The sequence below is a fragment of the Podarcis tiliguerta genome (assembly GCF_965153285.1).
Source record: "Podarcis tiliguerta genome assembly, chromosome: 11".
NCBI lineage: Eukaryota > Metazoa > Chordata > Lepidosauria > Squamata > Lacertidae > Podarcis > Podarcis tiliguerta.
Window position 1 is genome coordinate 41,372,105 of NC_139544.1, and position 27,542 is coordinate 41,399,646.

Here is a 27,542-nt window from a genome sequence, read left to right on the forward strand (position 1 = left end):
CGCCTTAGGGCGGAAGTGCCCGTAAACACAAGTCAAAAGCTTAGGACGTGCCCGTAGCTGCCTGCGGCCCAATCAGAGCGGCTGTCCCTGCGGGAGGCTTGCCGAGCCCGGATGCCAGCGGAGCCGGCGCGAGGTCTTTGTGCGGGTTCCGCGGCGGAGAGGAGCGCGCGCGGGCGTTGGGCATGGGCGGCAAGAACAAAAAGCACAAGGGCGGCAGCGGCGCCGCGGGGGCTGGGGCTGTCCATCCCGCCGCGGTAGCCGCAGCCCGGGCTAAAGCGATGGGCGCCGGCGCCACCGAGTCCGGAGCCGCCGGCGAAGCTGCCGGCAAGAGAACCTCGGCGCCCCGCCCGAGCCCCGCTGGCAAGGACCCGCGCCTGAAGCAAGGTACCGCCGGGGGAACCGCCTTCGGAGGGTGCAGGGATCTCCGCACGCCTACTCGGAAGCCAGCCCCACCGGCCTCCATAGGACTTACTCCCGCGTTGCGTGTCGTGTAGGAATCCAGGGGCATCCATTAAGCTTCCCCTCTGCTAGTTTAAGGCAGAAATCCGAGAGGTGAAGCGCTTTCCGTTGCTGCCTCCCCAGGCTGCAAGGAAGGTTGGGACCAGCCGCGATGGCTACTGTTCTCCCTCCACTGCCTCTGAAGGCTGGTTGCTGGGAGTCACAAATGGGGAGATTGCTGTGGGGCTTGAGTTCCGCCTGAGGGCTTCCCCAAGGAGCTTGTTTGGCCGCTGTGAGGATGAAATGCTGGACCAGATCGGTCTTGAGCCTGGTCATCTTACCGTATTGCTTCTTGTAACCTGATTTATGCTAAGGAGGCAGGCCATGTTTGAAAGCCCATATGTTTGGATTGCTGTCATGAACTGTAGGTGGAGCTGCCACTGAAAAGTGCTCAGAAACTTCAACGGGGCTCAAAGAATAGCAGTTGGGTGGTTGACCCAGGCTGGTCCTAGGGAGCAGGTGGCTCCCTTCTTAACAACAGCACCACTAGCTACGGGTCTGACTCAGTTCAAAGTGCCTATACAGCACCGACGTCCGTGCTATCTGAAATACCACATTCCCACATACAAACCTGCCCACGTTTTGAGATCTTTAGGGAAGGTCCTTTTCTCTGTCCCACCACCCACATAAGCACACTTGGTAGGGTAATGGAAGATGGCCTTCTTGGTAGAGGCTCCCAGATTCTGGCTCTCTCCCTGTTATCCTTCCACCAGCAGGTGAAGACCTTCTGGCTTTGGGGAACTGACTGCTTTTAGTAAAAGGGTTGGTGCTTTGCTGTTTTTATTATAATTATCTGTATGTTTTTAATCATATATATTAGTTTTACTTATATTAATGTTTTCTAATGATTCATGGAAAAGCTGGAGTATAAAGAAATATATAATAATTATAATAATTAATTACCCATGTAAGCTTTCCATATGTTTAAGCTTCATGTATGCTAGACTATTCATGTGTTGTTGGCATGATGTCAGTGATATATCTGCCCATGCCATTGCTTGCTTGCGCTCTAACTCCAGCATGGTCTAGTATATGTAAAAGGCGTACACTGATAATAAACAAGTATTCCAGTTATTTATATCAGGAAAGCAGTGTTTTGACTGTCAGTTTTGCCTCTGTATGATATTACTCAAATAATTTTTGTTTGGCTACACAGGTCCAAAAACCTACAGCTTTGGTTCATCATCTGACTCTGGTGCTTCCGCAAATGCAGATAAATCTATTCTTAAGGTAAGGGCATCTGTTAGGAGGGAAAGACACATGTTTTGTTATGTTAGACTAATCTGAAGTGAAAGTATTGTACATAAGTAATATTGAGCATTCCTTCACCTTTAAAGCATCACATGCTATTAAGTAATTTCCTTACATAGATGCATATTTAGTGCATCAATCTTTTCATGTGGTAATCTGAACAATTCATGCCTCGGTGTATATTCTGTTTCAATGGGCTTGCATTTGTGCTTGGCTATTAATGCACTTGCAGCTAACAGTTTGCAAGAACTTGTTCTGGTTGTAACTATTTTTTGCCTTCACAGGTAGTGATTAACAGTAACTTGGAAAAAAGAATTATTGGTGTAATCAATGAGCATAAGAAACAAAGTGGTGAACAGGGAATGATTTCTAGAAGACTTACAGCAAAGAAATTACAGGTGAATTATGAGAAACAAATGTAGTAACAAATGTTTTGGAACGGGGGAGTCACTGAAAAGGTTTAATCATAATTCAAGTTAGTTTGATTTTTATAATTTCATGGTTTTTTTAAAAAAAATATTGACATTGATAGTGAAGACTTATTCGTTGTATTCTGCTTTGTTGACTAGCCTACTGTTCATCAGCAAACAGGGAAGAAAGGAAACCACCCGTAGCCATTGCCCTATCTAGTTCAGTATTCTGTACATTAACTGGCAGCAGTTCTCCAGGTTTTAGGTAGACATTCCCCCCCCCCTGCCCTACCTGGAGATGCTGAGCATGGAACCTGGCACTTCCTACATGCACTGAGCTATGGCTTTATTTTGAAAGATATATAAAAGAATGTATTGTGGTTGAACTCAAGTTTCTTTCTCAAGCATGCATTGCCAAACCATTTCCTTACTGTACCAACCTTAACCATGTTCAATGCAAACTAAGATTCTAAATCAGTTCTTGAAATCAGAATTTGAAGCTGGCTAGCAGGCCTTGCTTGAGAAGGGAACACAGTTAATGTTAACCATAGTTTCTCAGTGTTGGCATTGCCCTTAAGTCTGGTATGGGTAATTTGTGGTTGAGGGAAGATGGGTGGGGGAAGGAGCACATGATCTCACAGTTCACTCCAATCGCTATACCATAATTAAAACTTTGGGTAGCGTTTCTGTACATCTGGAATTTCCCAGAAATAGCTAGAATACGGCAGTTGGAAACAGTGTCTGGGTGGAAATAGCTGAAACATCCAGAAAAATCATGACACATGGCAACAGAAGTCTAGATTTTGGAGAACTTCCTTAAAAATAGACCCAAAACCTCAAAGCTCAACAGCTTTGGGCAAAACTAAAAAAAGAGCTCAACACCCCCCCCCAAAAAAAAACCTTTGTGTCCCGATTTTTACTTTTGGAAATATGGCAACCCTAGCCTTGGGTCCCTCTGTAACATATCAATACTGGCTGACCACCACTTTGAAATGTTAACTTAATAGTATATTATACAAAAATTTTGGGACTGATCCCAAGGAACTCTGACACATGTAGCTTCCAGTGAGTATGGATTCCTCATGCCCTACGCATTGGGAACAGTTCTACACTTCCAATGGGATAAAACAACTATGTAATAACAGCAAATAGAGATTGCTTTTTCAAGTGTTTCCAAGATAAAAAGTCTGGGGCAAGTAACCTCTGATTCCTTAACATACTGTTCTTTATAGGATGTATACATGGCTTTGCAAGGATTTTCTTTTAAGACTGAAGATATTGAAGAAGCTATGAAAAATACTATTTTGTATGGTGGTGATCTGCATTCTGCACTAGACTGGCTGTGCTTAAACCTTTCTGATGGTAAATATAAAGGAAAAATCTGGCTTTGAAGTTTAAGAGTGCTGCTTGAAACTGAAATTGACCTTTCCCTGTCTTTATGTATTACTCCTTTTACAATTAGTTAAAGTTATAGAAGCTTGCATTCATGCTAGTAATTTACAATTTGCTTACTACTTGGAACTACTATGTGGAGTTACCGTACTTTACTGCAGGCTTCCTCAACCTCGGCCCTCCAGATGTTTTGAGACTAGACTACAATTCCCATCATCCCTGACCACTGGTCCTGCTAGCTAGGGATCATGGGAGTTGTAGGCCTAAAACATCTGGGGGGCCGAGGTTGAGAAATCCTGCTTTACTGTGTTGCACAGAGTTTAACTGCTAAATAAAAAATCAAGTGGATGTTACACATATTAGAAGAGGCGGTTTCAAGATTCAGACAACATATATTTGCCCTCATTGAAATAGTTAATATAGGGCGTAGGTACAAAGGTTTTCATGAGATGAGCAGGAGGAGAATAGTGAATATATATTTGAACTAAGTGCACTTACTTTGGGAGCAAACAATTAGTGTTGAAATTATTATTGGAGTAGAACTCAATGAAAATAATTAATGGGAGAGTTTAAACTCCTTTCTCTGTACTGGAGCATAGCAGTAGTTGCCCAATCATGAAAAAAAAGTGATTGTGATTGTATGCACATGTAAAGAACATGTGCATAAGCATTATTTAAATTTCAACTTTTATTTTAAAGATGCATTGCCTGAAGGTTTCAGTCAGCAGTTTGGGGAAGAACAACAGAAAACTAGAGCAAAATTCCATTCTCCTTTGCCTCGAAGTGAAACTCCCCAGGTACCAAACAATAAAAAGAAGGAAGACGACAATGAAAAAAAGGTACTTTATTGGATATGGAGAAACCGTATGAAGGGGTTTTTGAAGCCTTAAAAAATACAAAATTAATGAGTAAGGAAACTACTTGTCATTTTTCATTTTTTATTGTATGGTTGATTTTTTTTGCCCTATATAGTAGTGTGAGAATATTTTAAAATAATATATGGGGGAAATTATCTTGCAGGAATTAAATCAAGAGGTTCCCTTACAACTAATAAAATATTTTAGGTTTTATTATTACTTGTTGATGTCTCATTTTCCTAGGCCATGTTCCTGTTTACAGTTTAATTTGATAAACCCTTAGGCTAGCAATCCTAAACTCACTAATAAATAATCCCCGTTTGACACTGTGGAACTTGATTCTAATTAAATATGGAAAGGATTGCACCGCTTCACTCTAATCTATGGTCTGTTTTCGCTGACTGAAGTGGTAGAAACAGGTGTATCAGTATCAGCTGATCTTTAAAGAAAATCTCTCCATTCATAAATAGATTGAGAATAAAAAAAAAAATAGGACTATCTCTTTATAGAGAGCACCTGTCTCATATCAAGAATGGCTAATTATAGAGAGGGAATAATTCATGTATATCCTCCTTATCAAATTATTTTTACACTATCCAAAGGTAAACACAGGAAAACAGAAGGATATCAGCATGAAGGAATGGATCTTGCAATATGCAGACCAACAGAGTGACGAGGAGAACAGCGAATCTGTGAAAAATTCGGAGGAAGAAAAATTTGATCCGGTAAGTTTATAAGCCATTTTATATAGATCTTTGTTCGCTGAAAAGCTCAGGCAGTTTCAAGTTTAACAGGCACCATGTTAGGTGAAATACTTCTTGATTTCAACGCAACCTCATTATGTTTACATCTACTCAAGTATCCATTAAAGTATGAGTCCTTTGTCATTCATATCAAGCAGCTTGTTACATAATTCCAGGCCTAAGAAAACTGAAAATGCTTTTCATAGTTCTAGAACTCTACTGTGAGTGCTTAAGAGCAACTTTCTTGAGTTGATGCAGTACCAATATGCTTACCATCATCATCTTTCACACTTTGTAAGTTAAAAGAGCTCTAAAAGGAAAGTTGCTTCTCAGCTGATGTTGTGGAGATGAGCAGAGATTAAAGATCAGAGTGAGATTGTCACGAAGAGACTCTGATCTTAGTGTGTTGTGGAGGGGGGTGGAAATTGTAAATGCTTTTGTAAGCCTTCTCCCTCTTCCCATTTGAGATTGGAGGGGAAGTCATTTTGACAGGTGAGCATCCCCACCCAGCTGTCAATCATGTCTTGTTATAATGACACCATGGGTGGACCACCTGTTAGATTTGGCCCTATGAGGCCAGTCTGGCTCATGGAGCCCAAACTGTCCCCCACTCCTGTTGTAGACTGTGTGCCATTTAATCTGCACTTGCATAATAACTAAGTAGCTCATCTGGAACAGAATGAAAGATATTTACACTTGGCTGGGAAACTTGTGGAAGCGAAAGAACAAGCAAGTTCTTCCAAGCAAGACAAAAACAAGCAAGGACAGAAGGTGGCGCAAGAGAAAATAAGGCGTATTCAACAAGGTAGGAGCACTCAAAATTCATTTATCTATAGCACGTCGGAAAAAATACACTTGGTATTGAATGTGAAGAAGCATGTTTATTGTTGGTGCTATACAAACAGGATTGCCTTTTTTATTTCCATTATGAGATTGATCAAGTTGTGTGTGCAAAAGCGCAATTGCTCCCATTCCACTTGGTACATAGGAAAGCTAAATAAGTTCCATCATACTTGCAGGTTCATAATCCAGAGCCTGGCCTTTCTGTGTTACACAAATGCACACAGGGAAGTTTTCATAATGTGACTGACAAGACCCGTATCTCGTGCCCACTTGGCACTTCTCAAACATTACTAACACACATAGGAATGAGAATTTTCTGATCTTCAACCCAAAAAGATATTCCCCCAAGCCAATATGCAATCCACTCCCTTCTCTTTATCCTTCCCACTATGGTAAGCCAAGGCCTTACCTAACTTATGTTTCCTTCTTGGCAGAAATGGCAGGACTGGAAGAACACCCCGTGTTTAATCCTGCAATAAAAGTTACAAACCAACCAAGTGACAAGAAAAAGGTTCCTGTGCCTCTTGAAGTGGGTGGTGCATTGAATTTGCGCATGCTTGAAAAGCCTCAAGCTCCTCCTGAGGAACCAAAAGGTATGGAGCAGTTTGTTTAAAACAATATAAAACCTTTGTCAAGAATTATCTAGAATAAATTACCATCCTTGTGTAGAAATGCAAGGAAGAGAATGCCTAAAATGGCATGATGTCATTTTCTTAGGTAACAGGTTTTCTGACATATGTCTGCAACATCTGCAAGACTGTCATTTAGCCTGTTGTAGGTTTACTACCTTGAGCAGATCTAGGAAACTTTTAGGCCTCCAGATTTTGCTGAACTGCAACTCTTTTCAAAACCATGGCCAGGGTTGATAGAACTTGTAGTTCGGCGGCATCTGAAGTGCTCAAAGGATTACAAGAACTGATCTTGAGTGTAGTAAGATTCTGAAGCACTTTCTCTAGTGGCTTAGTCTCAAAACACATCATTGCTTTGCCTTTTCATATGCTCCTGAAAGACAAACAACATGGGACTCAAACAACTGCACCTTTCTTGGGAAGGCATGTTGCATATGGTTTCACATTATAATCATGTGAATTCACACGTTCAAGTAAAGCAAAAGCCAATATGGTTAGGTAGTAGCTCCACATGGTTAGACAAGTCCTGACCTCTTTGGGAAGGGAATAACTAGAAGAACTAGAGTTTGGATTTTATATCCCGCTTTATCACTACCCTAAGGAGTCTCAAAGTGGCTAACAATCTCCTTTCCCTTCCTCCCCCACACCAAACACTCTGTGAGGTGAGTGAGGCTGAGAGACTTCAGAGAAGTGTGACTAGCCCAAAGTCACCCAGCAGCTGCATGTGGAGGAGTTGAGACGCGAACCCGGTTCACCAGATTACGAGTCTACCGCTCTTAACCACTACACCACACTGGTTTTCCCACACAAGACCCTAAATACACGCTAGTCACTAGCTTTAATTTAACTGATTGCCCTGGTTTTTCATAAATGTGATATAGGACAGGATTCTACAATTTATATTCATCTGGATTCTTGCACAATATGGCATCCTAGTGTTAATAGGATTATTAAGAAGTGGTGCTGGAGGTAATCACTGTGTTTTGTGTTCAGAATTAACTGTGCATTGTCCCGCAAGTACAAGCTTTCTCCACACCCTTTCCTTTGGGCTAAGGGAGATCCTTCTATATGCATGTGTTTAGAGGCTTAGCAGGGGGCTGTATAGAAATCGTACCACAGTAAGAGCTGTGTGGAGTCTGAATTAGTGGTTGGGATTGAACTGGTAACACAAGAATCAATCAATGCTGTCTCGCATAGTTCTGTGTTTAAATCATTCATCCTTTAATTCTGGTAATGACTTCTGTGTTGTTGTGCAAAATAATGAATGGTTTATTGATTGATGTTAGTGAAAAAGAAAGAACCTCAGGATGTGAGGAATTTTGATTATACGGCTCGAAGCTGGACTGGGAAATCTCCCAAACAGTTTTTGATTGACTGGTGCAGAAAACATTATCCCAAGTGCCCAAACCCATCTTTTGAAAAAGTTCCAGCAGGAAGATATTGGAAATGTAGGTATGTACTGATGTTAACTTTCCTTTTGACATTGCTTGATAATTTTTAATTCCTTTCCCATTAATTTTAGTATCGTTATGAATGGATACTTAATGACTTGCTATATATCTACTGAATGCACTTAAAATGCCCATCTTTAAAACAGATGGACTTAACACTGGTCTCATTCATACAATAAGTATTTGGAAAAGGCTTTTTTCCAGTTGGAAAAACTGAGGCAGAGACAAAACTGTTTGCCTGAGGCTATAGTGAATCCATAGTGTGGAACAAAGTCTTTGCTTATGCCTTTTTTTGATAAAGGTGATCCTGAGCAGCATCTCACAGTCCTTAGTAAATAGCCCAGAATGCTTCTGTTAGTGTTCAAAGTACTATGTTCATTCCACCCTCCCTTCAGTTTCAATTTTAATTCCTATCCATCCTCAGCCAGTCAGCATTTGGTACAGATTAAGTATCTGTTTTCTCTCTCTTTTAAGTATGGGCTGGATTAACACATATATGCCCTCTCACAGTTGCATGAAATTCTGCTGATGGAGGCAGGTGAAGAGGCAAACAGTGTACCATTCTAAACATCACCACCTTCAGCCATCAGCATAGGATTTTATTAGGAGGGAGTTGCTAAGTGGAACCCGTCCCCGTCCCCCATTATTATTATTTAAATGAGGATGTTTGTTGAAACACAGTAGAACAAACACATGACTATACGGAGTATAAAGTGGGACGAGGGGTAACTGTGGTAAATCGGTTTTTGAACGTAATCCATTCCGGAAGTCTGTTCGAGTTCCGAAACGTTTGAAAACCGAAAACTGAAGGCGGAAGCTTCAAAACAGAAAACTCAAAACGGAAGCCACATTTCCTGTTTGACTTCCGAGGCACGTTCAAAAACCGAGACATTTACTTCTGAGTTTTCAGTGTTTGAGTTCCAAAACGTTTGACTATGGAGGCGTTCGAAAACCGAGATACCACTATACCTCTGTGGTATCACTTACAATCCCAAATGTGTAGAAGGGTTAACTTTTCGAATCTTGCAGTTGAAAGCCATCCTTTATTCAAAGTAGATATGATTGCTGCGTGACTTAAAATGAATTTATACACTTTGATTTAACTTCTTAAGGGTGAGAGTTACCAAGTCGGCTGATGAAACAATGACAGCAATTCCAACAATCCTTACGGAGGACAGCATGCAGGCTCAACACCTGGCTGCTACATTAGCACTTTACCAATTAACCAAAGGACAGGTGAGGTTTTGTATATGATTGAACTCTGAAAACTGTTCCTAGTGCGGACAACATTTAAAATCGTTCAGTTGCATTTATTATTATTTACTAGATTTATATCCTTCCCTTCCTCACAAAGGAACCCAGGGAAGCACACCTTACAGGAGTTGGTTCATACTTGCCAATTCACCATTTGGTAGCTCATGCATGTGAACATGTACCCTTTGGAGGCTGGTGGATCAGGAAACATGCACACTGTAAACGTCCTGTTACCAGGTCCAGTGCATATTTCCCCTAGTTAAAGTGTTGTTGTTTTTTGTCTCTTCCGCAGTCAGTCCATCAGTTACTTCCTCCCACATACAGGGAGGTTTGGCTAGAATGGAGTGACACTGAAAAGAAAAAGGAAGAAGAAAACAAGATGGAAACCAACAAACCCCGTGACCAGTTCATTGCTAAACTGCTAAACAAGCTGAAACAGCAACAGCCCCAGCAGCCGCTGGAAAGCAAGCCCCAAATATTGGAAGATGCAGAAGACTCTTGGGAGAACTTGGTTTCTGAAGAGGACTTTGGTGGTCTCTCTCTCGACAGCCCAGTTACAGATGACCTGGAACCTGCTAGGACCCTCTTTAAGAAACTGCAGAGTACGCCTAGATACCAGAGGCTTTTAAAGGAGAGGGAGCAGTTACCTGTGTTCAGGTACCGACATGCCCTCATAGAGACTCTTAAAAAGCACCGAGTTGTGGTTGTGGCTGGCGAAACAGGCAGTGGCAAAAGTACCCAAGTTCCACATTTTTTGTTGGAGGACTTGCTGCATAACGAACGAAATCTGAATAAGTGCAATATTGTTTGCACCCAGCCCCGAAGGATCTCAGCAGTGAGTTTGGCAACCAGAGTATGTGAAGAGCTGGGCTGCGAAAGTGGACCTGGAGGAAGAGTAAGTTGCCTGTGTGAGGGTGGCCGTGTGCTCTGACTTAGGCCTTTTCAAATTATCAGTTTATAATGGGACCTCTTATCATAGGGATTTCAAGTATAGCCCCTCTTTGCTGTGGATTTTGCTTGAAGCATCTCTCCTAATGACTTGCCTACTGCTATACTGTTCCTATTCTGGTATTCTTTTGCAGAGAGAAGCTATTGCATATCCTTTAAGAAAGCGCCACCAGGATAGACCAGCTGGGAGTCTGTATTTAGCACAGTAAACCAAAAACCAAACCCTACTGAAAAACCATCTTGCATTGGCTATTTAGTGTTTAAGGAGACTTCAGTCCAAGAGTGCTGTGTTTTTGTCAAATAGGTAGCCTATATAAAGCAATCATTTTAAAACTAGATCCATACAATTTTTTCCAGGAGTAAGACTTTTGATTCAAAATCCAGCTCGTAATAAGTTACTACAGGCTTACCCTTTGTATACTAATCTGTTTTTCTTTCTTTTTAAATTAAGAATTCCATGTGTGGCTATCAAATCCGTATGGAATCCCGAACAGGCGAGGCCACTAGATTGCTCTACTGTACAACTGGAGTTCTTCTTCGAAAGCTGCAAGAAGATGTTCTTCTTTCTAACGTGTCTCATGTTATAGTAGATGAGGTTAGCAACACTTTCACAGTTACCTGCAGAAGACTGAAACAGTGCAAAGCAACATGTCTTATATAAAGCCCTTGCTTCTGTCTCATTCATTAACTCGCTTTCCATTCTGTTTTTTTCAAGGTCCATGAAAGAAGTGTTCAATCAGATTTCTTGCTAATTATCCTAAGAGAGATCTTGCACAAGCGTTCAGACCTGCATCTAATTTTGATGAGTGCCACGGTAGACAGTGAGAAATTCTCCAGCTATTTCACTCACTGTCCCATACTAAGAATTTCAGGAAGAAGTTATCCTGTAGAGGTAAATATCTTGGGTGTGCTATTAAAATCTAATTTTGCTATTCTTGCAACAAGAGGCTATAATCCTGAGTCCTTATTTGAAAAGACTCTTTGCTTAAGAAATCTTCGTAGGAAGCCATGTGTCCATATTTCTTTTACTCTTTCTAAGAAGTGCCACATAATGTTTTCAACTTATACCAAGTAATGTATTTTTGATTTATTTTTGCTTGAACCCATGTTTTGAGGGGAGAAAATGTTTAACATGAGCTGCTCTTGTATGGTTTCACAGCACAACATGACAGAGGAGCCTTGTGCCAAAGTTTAAATTATCCATTTTTCAGATCAGCCTTTATAGGTACCTATCTGAACAACAACAACAAAAAGTTGGTCCCTTCCTTTCATAATACTCAAAACCCTGCTGAAGTTTGTTTAAAGTAACGTTCAAAGCGTAATTCAGTTTTTCACAACTCTAGGTTTTCCATGTTGAAGATGTGATAGAGGAAACTGGTTTTATCCTTGAGAAGGATTCTGAATACTGTCAGAAATTTTTGGAAGAAGAGGAGGAAATAACAATAAATGTTACTAGCAAAGGAGGAGGAGTTACAAAATACCAGGTGAGACGCTTTCTTCACAGGTGATTCAATTTCCTTTCATGAACAGTATTTCAACATCGTACTGAAAACCCAGTGCAGAACAGTTAGAAAGTGTTTTCTGAGCATGCATTTTAAGAACCCCAAAAAGGGCTTCTCTGAACTTGTTATGTAGAGGATGAGTGTGTACGATAACTATGCTACTGATACACTTGCATCCCATATTCTTTTCTTTTTTTAAAATAATATTTATTAGTTTTCCAACAAATTGAACACAAACTACAAAAAGCCAAAAAAAGAAGAAACATACAAAAATACAATACAATACAAAAAAACCCACTACAAAACACTAACATACAACTAACAAAACAAAACCCATTTAAAACACAATCCAATTTCAATATCTTGTCTTTCTTTCACTAATTTCCACGACCTGCTCACACCTCCCTTTTTGTATTCCACTTCTATTAATTGTTTCAGCAATTTCTTTCCATCTTCCTCTGTTTTCTATCCTGTAATTATCTTAACACTTTCTAACCTTATTTTTCCCTTTAATGCTCTAATAACCTATTTATACTTAATTCCTTATAACATTTATACTAAAGCCATATAACTTCATTCCAACATTTTTCTAACATTCATTAATTTTACAGTATTGCATCCCATATTCTTTTCAAAGGGAAACATGCATGAGGTTTCCCCCCTATTTATCTTCATGAGGATCCTGTGTGGCAGGCTGTTTGAGGGATAGTAATTGGCCCAAGGTCACCCAGTGAGATTCACGACTCATCAGGGAGCTGAATCCAGGGTTTCAGCAGTTCAAGTCCAAAATTCTATCTGCTGTTCAACACTGGCTCACTGGCTCTCTTACTAAACCCTTATAATAAAGGGTCTTTTGGGACTGCTAATGGTTTCAGTCACATTGTATCTGTGGAATGACATGTTGGTCCTTCACCCACTGTGTAAGCCAAGGCAGATCAGAAGAGTTAAACCATGAGTAGGCAAACTAAGGCCTGGGGGGCGGATCCAACCCAATTGCCGCCTAAATCCGGCCTGCAGACAGTCCGGGAATCAGCATGTTTTTACATGAGTAGAATATGTCCTTTAATTTAAAATGCATCTCTGGGTTATTTCTGGGGCATAGGAATTCATTCATATTTTTTTTCAAAACATAGTCTGCCCCCCCCCCCCAGGTCTGAGGGACAGTGGACTGGCTCCCTGCTGAAAAAGTCTGCTGACCCCTGAATATCAAAGTAATTTGGAGGTTATGCATTTTGACTTGCCACAAATGTTTTTAACCAGAAGTATCATACCTGGCATTGCTTGGGAATTCTAAGAAACCAAAAAAAATAGTGCAGTTTTGAAAGATTCAGTCTGCCATTGTGATTCAAAATGGCATCCAACTGTATCCAAACTTAGACCAAAACCTTCTTGATCTCAGGAATCATTGTGCAAAATTTGGTTGCATTATCCTAAATGTCCAATTGCTTACAGAACAAACAAGCCCTTTCCAAAATATAGCATAGATTAAATAATGTATTTGATCAGTGTCATTTGACCTCAGTAAAGTATTTGTTTTATGTAGTAATCATAGTTAGTACAGCATTAATTATACTGTTTTTTGCATTTCTACGTTTATGATTTTGTCATCCATGTTGCAGTATTATAAAACAAGCTATAAACAAATACCCATTTTGTTAACCCATTTCAGAACTTATATTTCCAGTGTTCTTTCTCACCCCCCCCCCCTTTCTTAGGAACATGTTCCAGTTCAGTCTTCACCAGGTATTGATTTAGGACCTTACTACCAAAAATTTAGCAGTCGAACCCGTCAAGCCATTTTTTATATGAATCCCTACAAGATAAACTTTGACCTCATCTTGGAGTTGCTTGCATTCCTAGGTATGTCTTTTTGGAATTCTTTTAAAGCTGTTAGAAAGTTACAGACCAAAATGTTTTGTTTAATGCCATATATTAAGGCTGCTATCCTTAATATATGTCCTTGTGGGACATGTTTGGGGGAGGAAGACTAAGGACAAGTCTGGAGGTCTTGTTCTCTGGACATCCCAGGACCTCCATACAACATTATTCAAGAAGGGTCACTTTGGTGCTGCTAACGCAGCAAAAATGGCAGTTACGAGTTAGTGATGTCTGCAGCCACAGCAGGCGCTGCGAGTCTCAGGTTTGACTTCACTCCCTGAGGCGCATACCATTGTCTCGTGAGACAGACGGATGCCAACAAGAATCCTATATATCAGGATTGGTGAACCTCATACCCGTGGGTCAAATGCAGCGCTCTAGATGTCTCTTTCGGGACCTTGGTCACACTTCCTCACTGTCCCTGCAGCAAGCTCTTCTTGAAGACGCTTGCCTGTCATAATGCCTTTTTTGCCTGGATGTAAGGAGTGTGTGTGGGTGTGTGCAAACCTTGGCTTTGCAATGCAGGAACACAGCTTGCTGTGCAAAGGGGACAGCCACATCTATCCCTCCACTTAGAGATAAAACTGCTTAGAGGTTCTTGTAAACTGTCCTGACAATTTAGCAGTATGCAAATTCTCTTAAATAAAAAGGAATGTTTGCTTCTGACCACACTCACCGTTGCCATGTGGCCCCCAGGATAAAAACAAGGACCTCCTACCCCTGCTGTACACTCATCTGGACATAAGTCTCATTAAACTCCATGTGCCTTCTGAGTTAACATACAGAAGATTGTTCTGTGTATGAATGGCCACCCTGGGCTCCTTTGGTGGGGACGGGTGGGGTATAAATTTAATAAATAAAATAAATATGATGTTGAATTGTTTGCTTTCCTTAATGGTAGAACAGTGGGTGTCTAACCATGGAGTATTGGCTTTTTTAAAAAAAAACCAAACCACAAATCTGAATGTGAATTGTTTTCTATTTTGTTTCCTCTATAGACAGAACTCCCCAGTTCAAAAATGTACAAGGAGCTGTCTTGATTTTTCTGCCAGGCCTTGCTCATATCCAACAGTTGCATGACCTCATTTCAACTGACAGAAGGTTTAATATAAGGGAGAGGTAAACTAATTATTCTTGGAAAAACACTGATCAGTTCGCATGGGAAATACATGCTGTGTGTGTGTTTGTAATTTTAAATAGATTATGGAAAGGCTAAACAAATTTGCTAGCTGAAAATATGAGCCTCACTTGTTTAATGGATAAATTTTTAAGTGCTGCACAAGTCAGGGCCCAGAATTCCCCTCTCCAGAGAAGCCCCATTTGCTATCATTTATTCAATGGACAAAAATATTCATGTTTCTGCAACACCTTTAAGGAACTGCTAATGTAACCATTGTTCACTTCAGGTGTGGGGAACCCTTGGCCGTCCAGGTTGAGCTGCCACTGTTGAACTACAACTCCCATCATCCCTGGCCATTGCCCTTGCTTGCTAGGGCTTACAGGAGCTGTGGTTCAGCGATATCTGGAGGGCCAAAAGTTCCCACCACCTGCTGCAGACCATGCTGGATGAGTCGGGGCAATGGCTTTGTGTGTTGGAGGAAGGTTGAAGGTGCTGAAAGAAATAGAAGCCTGAAAATACGGTAAGCTGTATGTGCGTGGGATTTTGCCTTCCCAAACTTTAAGAAGTCATCAGTTGGAGCAGCATTCAAGCCGTATTTTCTAAAATGCAGCCATGTGAGCCTTTCTTGGGTTAATGCTAAAATGGGTCCACATATGAATTAGCATAATGACCATTGTTTACTTGTTATATGCATGCATGCAGTCTTGGAAATAAACACAATGCCTCATTCAGTGTTGTTATTTTTTACACAATCCTTTCAGGCACCAGTTAATAGCACTGCACTCTGTTCTGTCCACCCAAGACCAAGCAGCTGCCTTTACGTTGCCCCCGTTTGGTGTTAGAAAGGTATGGTTTATACAAGTCTCTACACTCTAAGGATGTCTGTCTCATATTGCGTTCCAGTTTGATGTTTCCTCCTGCCTTTATCGGCGTAACAGACTGCCTTCACTTCACATCTTTCGAAACATGATTGATGCTGCCAAATTGTACATATGCTGACAGCATCCCTTTTATGCTATAGAATCGTGTCTGCCTGTGCACAATGTGTGGGTAACAAGCAAGATCACTTCCTCAAAGGTGGCAATCTTTTGCACCTTTATTCGGAACCAAGTCCCTCTTAGCAAAATGGAGCTTGGTTCTGAATAAATATGCATACAATTTGATGGCAGTTGGCATGCATAATTTTTCAGAAGTAAGGGATGATAGTTCCTGGGCAAAGTAATGTTTCTCCATGAGATGGAAAGTAGGTGTTCACAGTGCTTTTAGTAAAGTCTTCAGAAATGAATAAATTGCAATGCTGAGAATGTAGAAGATCATCTGTATTGATTCATGATGAAATACAGAGTGGCTTTACCTAGATTCTAGAGCATGATGGTTCGCTGGTCCCTAGACCCTAGTTTGAAAGCATCATAATAAATACATCAGCTGTTGTGCTGACAAAACAGTCATGTGAAATATTAACATTCCATCCAACGTATAAAAAGCAGGACACATAACAATGGAAAACTTTGGCAGCACACTAACAATGGAACACTTAACCATTTTTTTTTTGTTTCTTTTACAGATTGTTTTGGCCACGAATATTGCTGAAACAGGTATTACTATACCTGATGTTGTTTTTGTAATAGACGCTGGAAGGACAAAGGAAAATAGGTAATACTCAGTGTTGACCATTGGTATTGAAGTGCTTTTGTAATGTGAGTGCAGTGCTCAAAACTCCCATTGTTCCAGGCACATTTTGTGACAGGGAATTTCATTAGCGTGAGCAGTTTCTGAGCTCTGGGTGCAGTACTGCGTCTAAGATTTCAGATTAAAACTACAGAGTTGAAGGAAAGGAGGACCTTTTTCTGCCTACCCACTTCCAGCTACTCTTTGAAGACTAGAGAAGAGACCCTCTTAAGAATATTAGGGGGGTGGGCAGGGGAACGACTAGAGCATTTGAAAAATGAACATAATATTTTGGCTGCAGTTCATTCATTTTCAGCTTTGTATTCTTGTTATAAAAAAGTGTGCCTAGCCATTCCATTGTTGCGCCCATAACCTAGGTTAAAGGTGCCATTTAGCTCCTAGCTTTCATATCTCAGTTTCTAATACTATGTGAGCATGTAGTATAAAGTGCCAGTTAACCTAAGAAACTTTTAATTCCTCAAAAGGCAACACGATAACGGGCCTTTTCTGCGGTGGCTCTTCATTTGTAGAATGCTCACAGAAAGACTCACTTGGTGCCTTTGTTGCATATCTTTAGGCACCAAGCAAAAGCATTCCTCTTCTCCCAGGCCTTTGGCTAATTAAATAATGTATGGCCTTTTAAATTTGTGGAGGGTATTGTTTTTATTGCTTGTTATGTTATATATTTCTGTGTTATTGTATTCTAAAATGCCCTGTGATCCTTAGATGAAGGGCAGCCTAGAAATTTAGTAAATAAATAAATCTGATTAAAAGTGATTGGTAACATGGAAAATGCACAATTATTTTCATGGCAAGACTTGATTTCTGTAACCAGAACCATGCAGTAGTATGCTGTGGTTTTTGTTTTGCTGGTTGCATATTCTGTAGCATGAAGTTGTATGTAAGAAATATGGAGCTCTTTTGCAAGAAAATCAATATTCTACAACTAGTATGTATAACAGATATTTGCATGTGCTCATTTTTTTTATATACAATCCCTCAATTCTTTTCAAGTTATTCTTTTTAATACTGAGTATAGTATTTGTATGCTAAGGTTGTAGAAGAAAAGGTTGCAGGATTCTGAACAAGTTACCATGTTCCTACACTAGAGTCCACAGCCAGTACTTCTGAACCCAGTTGCAGCTATAGTGTGAGGTTGTCTAGGACAATCATCAGGTATTTTTGAACTAAGGACCATTTTTTAAATCCTAGTTTGCTACATTGGACCCATTAAATATATATATATATATATATATTAAAGCATTTCCTCTCCTTGCTGCCACCTCCATCCAGCTTGCCTGGTCTCTCTGCTTATCCATCCTATATCAAATCCTTTCTCTTGGGACTCTTCAATTAAAGACCAATGCTCTTGTTATCTTCATTGTTCACAGGAGCAGAAGTTTCTAAGCTACTTTGATTTCTCACAGTCATGCGAGTTTACTTCCCAGAAAATCAAATCACGCCATACCTTTTAAAACACCATGCTCCGTTTTGAGGTAGATTCTACGAAGGTCAATAGGCATCTGTAATTGCAACTAGTTTGATGTGACTGCAGAAATCTTCCACTTAGAATAAAAGGTGAAGCAGACCTTGCAGAATCTGCTTGCAGATCTGCTTGCAGAGAAAGTTCTGAACATGGCTTTAATGCTGAAGCTTTAACAGAAATTTGTATTTCATTACCTTTAACCCAGATACCACGAAAGCAGTCAAATGAGCTCATTGGAAGAGACGTTTGTCAGCAAAGCTAGTGCACTACAACGTCAAGGGAGAGCTGGTCGCGTGAGGGATGGATTTTGCTTCCGAATGTACACCAGAGATAGGTAAGGCTGTCTTAGCCTTCGAGATTTAGACGCTAAGCAAGTAGTAGTGTGTTAGCTCAAAACCATCTATTTAAAGTGCAGCGCTGAGATTGGCTTAGGTTTATTGAATTTATGCATCTTTCCCCACAGCAAAAGTCCTGAAGCTCTTTACAGTGAGAATAAAGAATAAAAATAAAAATACTTAAATATATTGAAAGCCTAATGATTGCAAATAATCTATTATGGTACTTCACTTGGGTGTTAAATGACTACATGTATTCTGCCCCCAAAATATTTCTCTGCATAGTACTTAAGTGAAAAAGGCCCTTTCACCCACAATGAGTTTCACAATGGACATTGAGAGGCGTTCGATAGAATTAGCAGAGCCCAAACTAGTCAGATCTTGATTAGAACTAACTTGCCTTATTGTTTTGTTTTCCAGTATCCTCAGTCAATGAAATGGCTGCCAGCTTAGTTAAGACTGTGTTATGCCTGTGTACATAATCACATGGCAGATTTAGCAGTATGAACCACATCTTACTGCATCTCTCCTTTGTGTTTTCTGCAGATTTGAAAGTTTTGCAGACTACTCTGTTCCAGAAATATTGCGGGTGCCCTTGGAAGAACTGTGCCTTCACATCATGGTATGAGCTTTTCTGTTTCAATTATTAATACTTCTGATTTATCAGGAAAGCATAAGAGGCTGGGTTTGATTTCTGAAGGCCTGCAGAAAAAAATGGAAATGTTTATGTCTTAAGCACCTATTTGATCTGTGCAGGGAGAGGGCAGGAACAGATGTTGAGGTTTCATACTGCCATGCCCATGAATGCAAGTACTGTAAAGAAGAAAATAGAGTAAATGTGTATTTTGGTGGAGGACATATATCCATAAAGCTATACTTTATTATTATAGGATGCATTATACGATGCTATTAGATGCATTTATCTCTTCCTTGCTCTTGGGTCATCTACAGAAATGTAATCTTGGATCTCCTGAAGAGTTCCTCTCCAAGGCCTTAGACCCACCTCAGCCTCAAGTAGTTGGCAATGCCATGAACGTTCTACGGAAGATTGGGGCTTGTGAATTAAGTGAGCCAAAACTGACTCCTTTAGGCCAACATCTTGCAGCATTACCAGTCAATGTAAAGATTGGTAAAATGTTGATATTTGGTGCTATTTTTGGCTGCTTGGAACCAGTGGTAAGTTGACTGCCATTACATTGACTATTTTCTAAACTTTAGACAGTATCAGTGCTTGCAAAATAATTGTTAATATTGAGGACCTGTTATGGTCTTAAGGCATATATCTATCTCTATATCTGTCTGTCTGTCTATACACACCACTTTAGCTGTTTCAGGGCAAACTGGAGTGAAAATTGTAGCAATACCCAAATAGGATGTATTTTTCAATAACATTGCTCAATTAAGAGTCTGGTAGGATAAAGAAAATAACTGTCTTCATCATGCCTTACTTAGGAGGTTTCAGAAATTTCCAACTTGGCATTTTTTAAAAAACAGAAGGTTGAACGAGATGGATCTGGGCAGCTTTTATGTGCCATTTTCTTTCACTTTCCAAATCTTTCAGAAATCAGTGATCACATATAATGCTAACTCCTTGCTTTCATTTTTCCACTGACGAATTATAGCTCAGCTGGTTAGAGCGTGGTGCTGAAAGCACCAAGGCTGCAAGCTCGATCCCCATAAGAGACAGCTGCATATTCCTGCATTGCAAGGGGGGTTGGACTAGATGATCCTCAGGGTCCCTTCCAACTCTTTTAATTCTTTGAATTGTGTAGCAGAGTTCTGTGGTGGTGTAATCACTTTGGTTCTTGGTCTCATGCAAACTTAATTAAATAGATACTGGTGGAATAAAGATGTAATTGCTATTGGATTTAATGTATCATATCTTACTATGGTTTGCAGGCCACTCTCGCTGCAGTAATGACAGAAAAATCTCCATTTACTACACCAATTGGAAGAAAAGATGAAGCAGACCTTGCAAAATCATCTCTGGCTTTGGCAAACTCAGACCACTTAACAATTTACCAGGCATATCTGGGGTAACTCAAGTATTCTTTCCTAAAGCATTTTGATCAAAAGAATGCATTCTGTGATAAACCTTTCGTTATTATTTATTATCCAGACTATACAAGGTGCTTAAAAAGGTAAAGGTAAAGGGACCCCTGACCATTAGGTCCAGTCGTGACCGACTCTGGGGTTGCGGCACTCATCTTGCTTTACTGGCCGAGGGAGCTGGCATACAGCTTCCGGGTCATGTGGCCAGCATGACTAAGCCGCTTCTAGCGAACCAGAGCAGCGCACGAAAATGCTGTTTACCTTCCCGCCGGAGCAGTACCTATTTATCTACTTGTACTTTGGCGTGCTTTTGAACTACTAATTTGGCAGGAGCAAAGACTGAGCAACGGGAGCTCACCCCGTCGCAGGGATTCAAACTGCCGACCTTCTGATTGGCAAGTCCTAGGCTCTGTGGTTTAACCCACAGTGACATCCGTGTAGTTTACAAGGTGCTTAGGGTTAACTTGTCTGCCCTCCCATTACTGTCATAGTGCTATGCTCAGGGTTAAATTAACTAGTCTGCCCTCCCATTACTGTCATAGTGCTATGCTACACTTTTGAAACTGGGGAAGTACGAAGTATACAGTCGAATTCTCTGCTCACTGTGTCTTCTGTTTCTGAAGAAACTGCCTTTAGTGCCAACAGAAATGGTCTGTGTTGCAAATGCAGCTGTCATAGTTCTAACCTGGGAAAGGGGGGATTTCCAGCCAAGGAACTGCAGCAGTGCTATAATACAACACCCCCCAAAAAGAGGGAAGGTATCAAGGAAGCACAAAGGTTTGCAGAGCTGCAAGAACATTTAGGGAAGGGGAAGGGGGGAGCCCCAAAACAGCCTCATGAGGACTAAGCGTGCTCCATTCTGAAGCGCTGCTTCCCATATTCCTTGACTGTGACTGTTTTGTGTTCTTACATCATGAGTTTTTATATTATAATAATTAGGAGAGCTGGTTGTTGTTCTTTTGCCTAGATGGAAGAAAGCTCGTCATGAAGGAGGCTACCGTGCTGAAATGACTTACTGCAGGAGAAATTTCCTCAACAGAACTTCGCTATTAACTCTGGAGGTACCAGCAACGATTTTGCCATTTAAAACACTTCAGCCTTATTTAGGCATTTATAAGTGGCTTAAATGAGCACACAAAGTGGGGAGAACACCACATGTCCACACACATCATCATCATCATTATTATTATTATTATTATTATTATTATTATTATTATCCTGCCCTTTTACCTAATAGGATTCGAGGCAGCTTGCAGATAAAAACTACAACTGCTAAAACCATTGACACGAAAAACATTTAAAAAAATGAAAAATCAATATAATTAAAACCATATACATATTAAAATATGTTTAAAACATACAAATAATTAAAATCAAAACAGCACAACACCAGCGCTTTCATTAAAAGCAGTCAATTCCGAAAGGCCTCTTGGAACAAGGTCTTCTCCTCCTCTTCACCCTGTGCAAAATGCGCTCATGCCTCTTTCCTACCCATACATGTTCATTTAAGCCACATGCTCAAGTGGAGTGGGGCCTTAATGTTCTCATCTGGCAACTAAAACGACCGTAACCCTAAACGTCATTGGGGAAAGTGGTATCTGTTTCCATGCAAATAATGCAAAATAGATGCGGCTAAACTCCATTGTCTCTTCCTGATTGGTGTGGAACACCTTTTGCAATCAAGGCTCTAAACTGCTGTAGTAATGCGTGATATTTGGGCCCTGAACTTTATAGGCTAATAACTAAACTAATAATAGAAACAGCATGCAGAAATCATCTGTTTATAATATATTTAGAAACTAAAATGAAATGCAATCAAGTTTCTCACCTTTTATGTAAATGTGTTTAGTATCTTCATTAATCAAGTGTAGTTTACGTGATAAACTAAAAGAAAATAGGCTGCCGTTGTTGGAAAATCTGTTGTTGAATAGTGATTGAATTGTTAAAATGTTGCCATTTGCATCTATTTCAGGATGTTAAAAAAGAGCTAATCAGGGTGGTGCGGGCAGCAGGATTTGCAGCACCCTCCTGTCACCATGAAGGCACACACGCCCTTTCGCTACAAGAAATGGTCCTCCTTAAAGCTGTGCTGACTGCTGGGCTTTATGACAATGTGGGGAAGATAATGTACACCAAGTCTGTAGATATCACCGAGAAGCTGGCATGCATAACAGAGACTGCTCAGGGTAAAGCCCAAGTTCACCCTTCCTCTGTGAACAGGGACCTGCAAACCTATGGGTGGTTGATATATCAAGAAAAGGTAAGATCTGCAACATTCTGCCAAGCAGAGGGAATGGCGCAACAAATCTTGAGTTAGATGTCTTGCAGTGCTAGGGAAACGATATGCTATTTAGGACAAGGATTTCTCGCCTTGGTTTAAGTGGGCATGACCTACAACATCTTAGATCTATGGTACTTTATAAAACGGGACGCGGGTAGCGCTGTGGGTAAAAGCCTCAGCGCCTAGGGCTTGCCGATCGAAAGGTCGGCGGTTCGAATCCCCGCGGCGGGGTGCGCTCCCGTTGTTCAGTCCCAGCGCCTGCCAACCTAGCAGTTCGAAAGCACTCCCGGGTGCAAGTAGATAAATAGGGACCGCTTACTAGCGGGAAGGTAAACGGCATTTCCGTGTGCAGCTCTGGCTCGCCAGAGCAGCGATGTCACGCTGGCCACATGACCCGGAAGTGTCTCCGGACAGCGCTGGCCCCCGGCCTCTTGAGTGAGATGGGCGCACAACCCTAGAGTCTGTCAAGACTGGCCTGTACGGGCAGGGGTACCTTTACCTTTACTTTATAAAACAGTGATTTCCAAACTATGGTCCACAGACCACTAGAGATCTGCAAGCTTCATTCAAGTGGTCCACAGCATGTCTGCATTAAATATTCTTGTTGATTTTTAAATGTATTTTTATTGCTTATTTTATTGCAGTGTGAAATTTATGGAATTCAAATTGAATACAATAAAATACACTATAAGAAGTAAAAGAAGCAATAAAAAACCAATTAAAAACCATACAGCATCTAGCGTAGTGCTTTAGAATTGCCACAAGAGGCAGAACAATCATTAAGTGGTCCGCCCATGACCTTCATCAACTTTCACATCATCCGTGGGAGAAAAGGTTTGGGAACTGCCACTGTCAAATTTTCACTCTGACCTATGGCATTTGGTGTACAGTGGTACCTCGGGTTAAGTACTTAATTTGTTCCAGAGGTCCGTTCTTAACCTGAAACTGTTCTTAACCTGAAGCACCACTTTAGCTAATGGGGCCTCCTGCTGCCGCCGTACCACCAGAACATGATTTCTGTTCTCATCCTGAAGCAAAGTTCTTAACCTGAGGTACTATTTCTGGGTTAGCGGAGTCTGTAACCTGAAGCGTATGTAACCCAAGGTACCACTGTAATTGTTCAACATGCTTTCAAAGGGCATGTGTAACAATTCCCTGTGGCAGAACAATGATGTACTGCTATATCAGAGGCAGCAGTTGAGTCAAGTAACATAATTATTTGTGCTTGTGTTTTTCATGCAGATAAGATACGCCAAGGTGTACTTGAAAGAAACTACTTTGATTTCCCCCTTCCCAATTTTACTTTTCGGCGGAGACATAGAAGTATTGCATCGTGAACGGCTTTTGTCTGTTGATGGCTGGATCCATTTTCAGGTATGTTTAGTTCCCCTTTTATCCACCCAGCTTGGGAGAAGGCTTCCAGTTAAAACACAGATTCCCATTACATCTTAACCAGAAAACCAGTTTAAATGCTTCTTATAAACCTGCTTTACCAATCAGATAAAATCATCCTGATTTTGGATAGGGCAGGAAATTGATATAGCAAATCAGTTTTCTCTCAAGCCAGGCTACAAAAGAAGGAGGGATGGGACGGTTCCCTCGCTTGTTCTCACTCCAGCAAACCATGGTTGGTTTTGAACAGCAGTTTTATGTCTGACAACATCGGACATAACTTGTATTTTTGTATGTGGGAAATGTATTTTTAAGATCTGATATGTTATTAACAAACTGTCCCGAAGGGGAAATGTAAGATTTAATATTCCTATTTTTGCAGGCTCCTGTCAAAATCGCAGTGATTTTCAAGCAACTGAGAGCACTCATCGAGTCTGTTTTAAAGCAAAAACTTGAAAACCCTAAAATGTCACTTGAAGGTAATTCCCCAACCCCAGCACAGCCATAAAAATATTGAACTCAGTATATGTAAAATTTGTGGAATAGAAAAACATATGCATCATTCTCTTAGATTTTATGTGTGATGGATAAATATCATATACCACTAGGGGTGGGGAGGTCACTTTTTTGCAGTTTTCTTCAACTCTGAGCACTTTCTTGGTGTAAGCTAATGCGTTGCAATGTTTCAGTTATGTTTGGACGCAGGAGTCCCCATACATCCATGGAATTCTCCCACACTTAGGTTCCTTTATTGAAATAAATGTAGGAATCCTTATCTTTCATACACACAAAGGAATGTGTGCTGTTGAAACAAATATGTTGCAGCCTGTATGCCACAGAGATGCAGCTAAACATTAGTGTGAACTTATTTTTGCATTATTGGACGCGGGTGGCACTGTGGGTTAAACCACAGAGCCTAGGACTTGCCGATCAGAATCCCCACCATGGGGTGAGCTCCCGTTCCTCGGTCCCAGCTCCTGCCAACCTAGCAGTTTGAAAGCACATCAAAGTGCAAGTAGATAAATAGGTACCACTCCGGCAGGAAGGTAAACGGCGTTTCCATGCGCTGCTCTGCTTCGCCAGAAGCAGCTTAGTCATGCTGGCCACATGACCTGGAAGCTGTATGCCGGCTCCCTCGGCCAATAAAGCGAGATGAGCGCCACAACCCCAGAGTAGGCCACGACTGGACCTAATGGTCAGGGGTCCCTTTACCTTTACTATTTTTGCATTTGGTACTGTGTCTTTCGTTGAACATGAGTAGAGTAGTCCTCTGTGGATAAGTTACCAAAATAAAATACAAAACTGATTAAGGTAAACTCTTACTGAAACAAGATAACTATAAACCTTAAAAAAAGAAACCTTCATTACGCAGAATAGTGACTTAGCAGCTCAAATTTCCAGTGTAACAAGCACGCTAGTGCCATTTCTGATTTTGCCCTAGTCACAATGAGTTTATTTTAGCATGAGACACACACAATGCATTGTGGGTACATAGCATGGCTTCAGATAACAAGGCCTCTCATCAGTTCACTTTCTTTCATGTTCAACAGCTTAATGTGTCCAAATTCCTTGGCACTCTTTCTAAATTTTATGCAAGTTTTTCTTTCTGAGCAAGAACTGAGGGAGTCTGGACATCATTGCAAACACTAAATAACCATAACAATAGCTTAACAATCTGAATGCACAAAATGGTTAGCACTGGCCGCTGTAGATGGTTATCTCTCAACTACTTTAGGCAAATACCTCAACATAGGAATCAAGCTGTGAATCAATGTGTGGCGGGATTTAAAATGCGGCATTTGGTGATTGATGCTAGAAAAATTAAATAGATGAACTCACTGTTAGAAATAAAAACATGATAGCTCTCGGGATTATATTCCAACCTATTCTTTTAAACACAAGAAGGGGCATTTATGGGTTTTTAAACCATAACCTGAGAACTCTATATCTATGGTCCATGTCTTTAATTGTGTGCACAGTTCTAATTTGAGAAAACTCAAGCGACCTCAGGTACATTGATATCCCAGATCTGAAGAGGCTGAACTTCACTTCCTCATCAATTCAACCCTCATGATATTTTGTGCTGCTTTTAGCAGGCAGGGTGCAGAGTGACAATCTACAATACACATGATTATAATTCTTGATGGGGTTGGGAAATACGGCTGAATTTTCCATTCTTCGGCACTTACTGTCATTCTGTTCCCCAGATGATAAGATTTTGAACATCATCAAAGAACTGATAAAAACAGAAAACACTACCTGAAACAAGAGTTTGGCTGAAACTACAGAACCACAATAATTGGAAGAAGAAATTTATATCTAAAGTAAAGAACATGCTAACTGTAAAAGAGCATAATACTATCATGTGGAAACTGCTTGGACTTTGCATATATTTTCTATGTCATTCTGTGAAGAATAGGAATGCATTGTAAAAATGACAATAAAATTGGGTGGCCCTTGTTGGAATGTTTTTAAACTGTGGCATCAACATAAATGGTTCCAGTATTAATGTGATATATGTCAAGCAGAAAGTGTGAACTTGATTATGTTTTCAAGAGCAGAATTTGAATTTATGGAATAGGTTTTAGTTCTCTTTAGGAATATGCAATTGGGCAGCAGGAGACTTTTCTTTGCCAAAGTATATGTGCTACATAATTATCAATAGGATTTTTATCTACATCATGGTAATTTGATGCAATACATTTTACAAAATTGCTGTTCTTTGATTATTACTCATGCAGTGAGTTTGAAGAGAGCAAATTACAAATCAGTATTTGTAGAAGCCGTTACTTCTGGAGTTCCATTAATCCTTTAGAACCCTTCCTCTTTTGCATTGACATCATGTGCCTGAATTGAGTATGTACCAAACCTTGAGAGAGAATTGTTAAAGGTCTTTTACAAATAAATATTTAGCATTGCACATCAAGAATTTAAAAGTACGTGCTTCAGAAGAAAAGATGTAATGAGGAAAAATAAAATAACCATTACTTTTTAATAAGCCTAAATCTTAGAGGAACTTCTCTCCTGCAGAGTCTTCCTCTTTCTAAGCATCCATTTGCCTTCACCTTCTTTACAGAATTTGACTTCTCTCCCTACTTTTTAAATGTACTGCAGAAGCTACAAGAACTGTGTTCAGTCTTTAGATACCAGCAATGAATCTATAATCCAGCCAAATAAAATATTTTCCACTCATATTCAGCTGAACTTTCAAATCATTGTTTTGGCTCAGATAGCATAACTGGGAAACAAAATATGAATGTATTACATTTATCTGACCGATATTGAAATATGTAGGAAAGTTCCTGCTAAGATTGATCAAAGTAAAAGATAAACAGGGTTATATTGCTGCATCATCACAACAATCCTGTGGTGTTGATAAGATTGTGAGAGTTATTTGCCCCAGGGTCACACAATGTGAACTCAAGGTTCAGCATTGGATTGCAATTTATGTTCATATAAAATTAACAGCTGCATGAGCTCCTTGTGCAATTTTCTGTTCCTATTTTGGATGTGGTATTTTGCAAATTGAGATCTCGGTTTCATTTATTAGCT

The 27,542-nt window shown here is 40.4% G+C and overlaps 1 protein-coding gene across 2 annotated transcripts; it reads left to right on the forward strand.

Moving 5' to 3' along the window:
* Window positions 1-6: 6 nt before the first annotated feature.
* DHX29 (DExH-box helicase 29) lies at window positions 7-27,182 on the forward strand. 2 transcript variants are annotated; one of them, XM_083402651.1, is made up of 27 exons: window positions 7-384; window positions 1,655-1,728; window positions 2,034-2,147; window positions 3,392-3,521; window positions 4,251-4,390; window positions 5,011-5,133; window positions 5,830-5,956; window positions 6,429-6,587; window positions 7,910-8,075; window positions 9,187-9,310; window positions 9,621-10,223; window positions 10,728-10,871; window positions 10,992-11,168; window positions 11,620-11,760; window positions 13,494-13,638; window positions 14,655-14,775; window positions 15,538-15,622; window positions 16,341-16,429; window positions 18,136-18,264; window positions 18,812-18,887; window positions 19,217-19,441; window positions 20,165-20,301; window positions 21,285-21,378; window positions 22,290-22,577; window positions 23,841-23,972; window positions 24,373-24,469; window positions 26,198-27,182. In XM_083402651.1, exons 1-27 carry the CDS (start codon window positions 183-185, stop codon window positions 26,251-26,253), a joined length of 4,098 nt encoding a protein of 1,365 aa, XP_083258777.1. In that variant the 5' UTR covers window positions 7-182; the 3' UTR covers window positions 26,254-27,182. The 2 variants fall into 2 exon arrangements, with proteins under 2 accessions (XP_083258777.1, XP_083258778.1); XM_083402652.1 differs by lacking the exons at window positions 7-384; window positions 1,655-1,728 and having other exon boundaries at window positions 2,096-2,147; window positions 7,910-8,071.
* The last annotated feature ends 360 nt before the right edge of the window (window positions 27,183-27,542 follow it).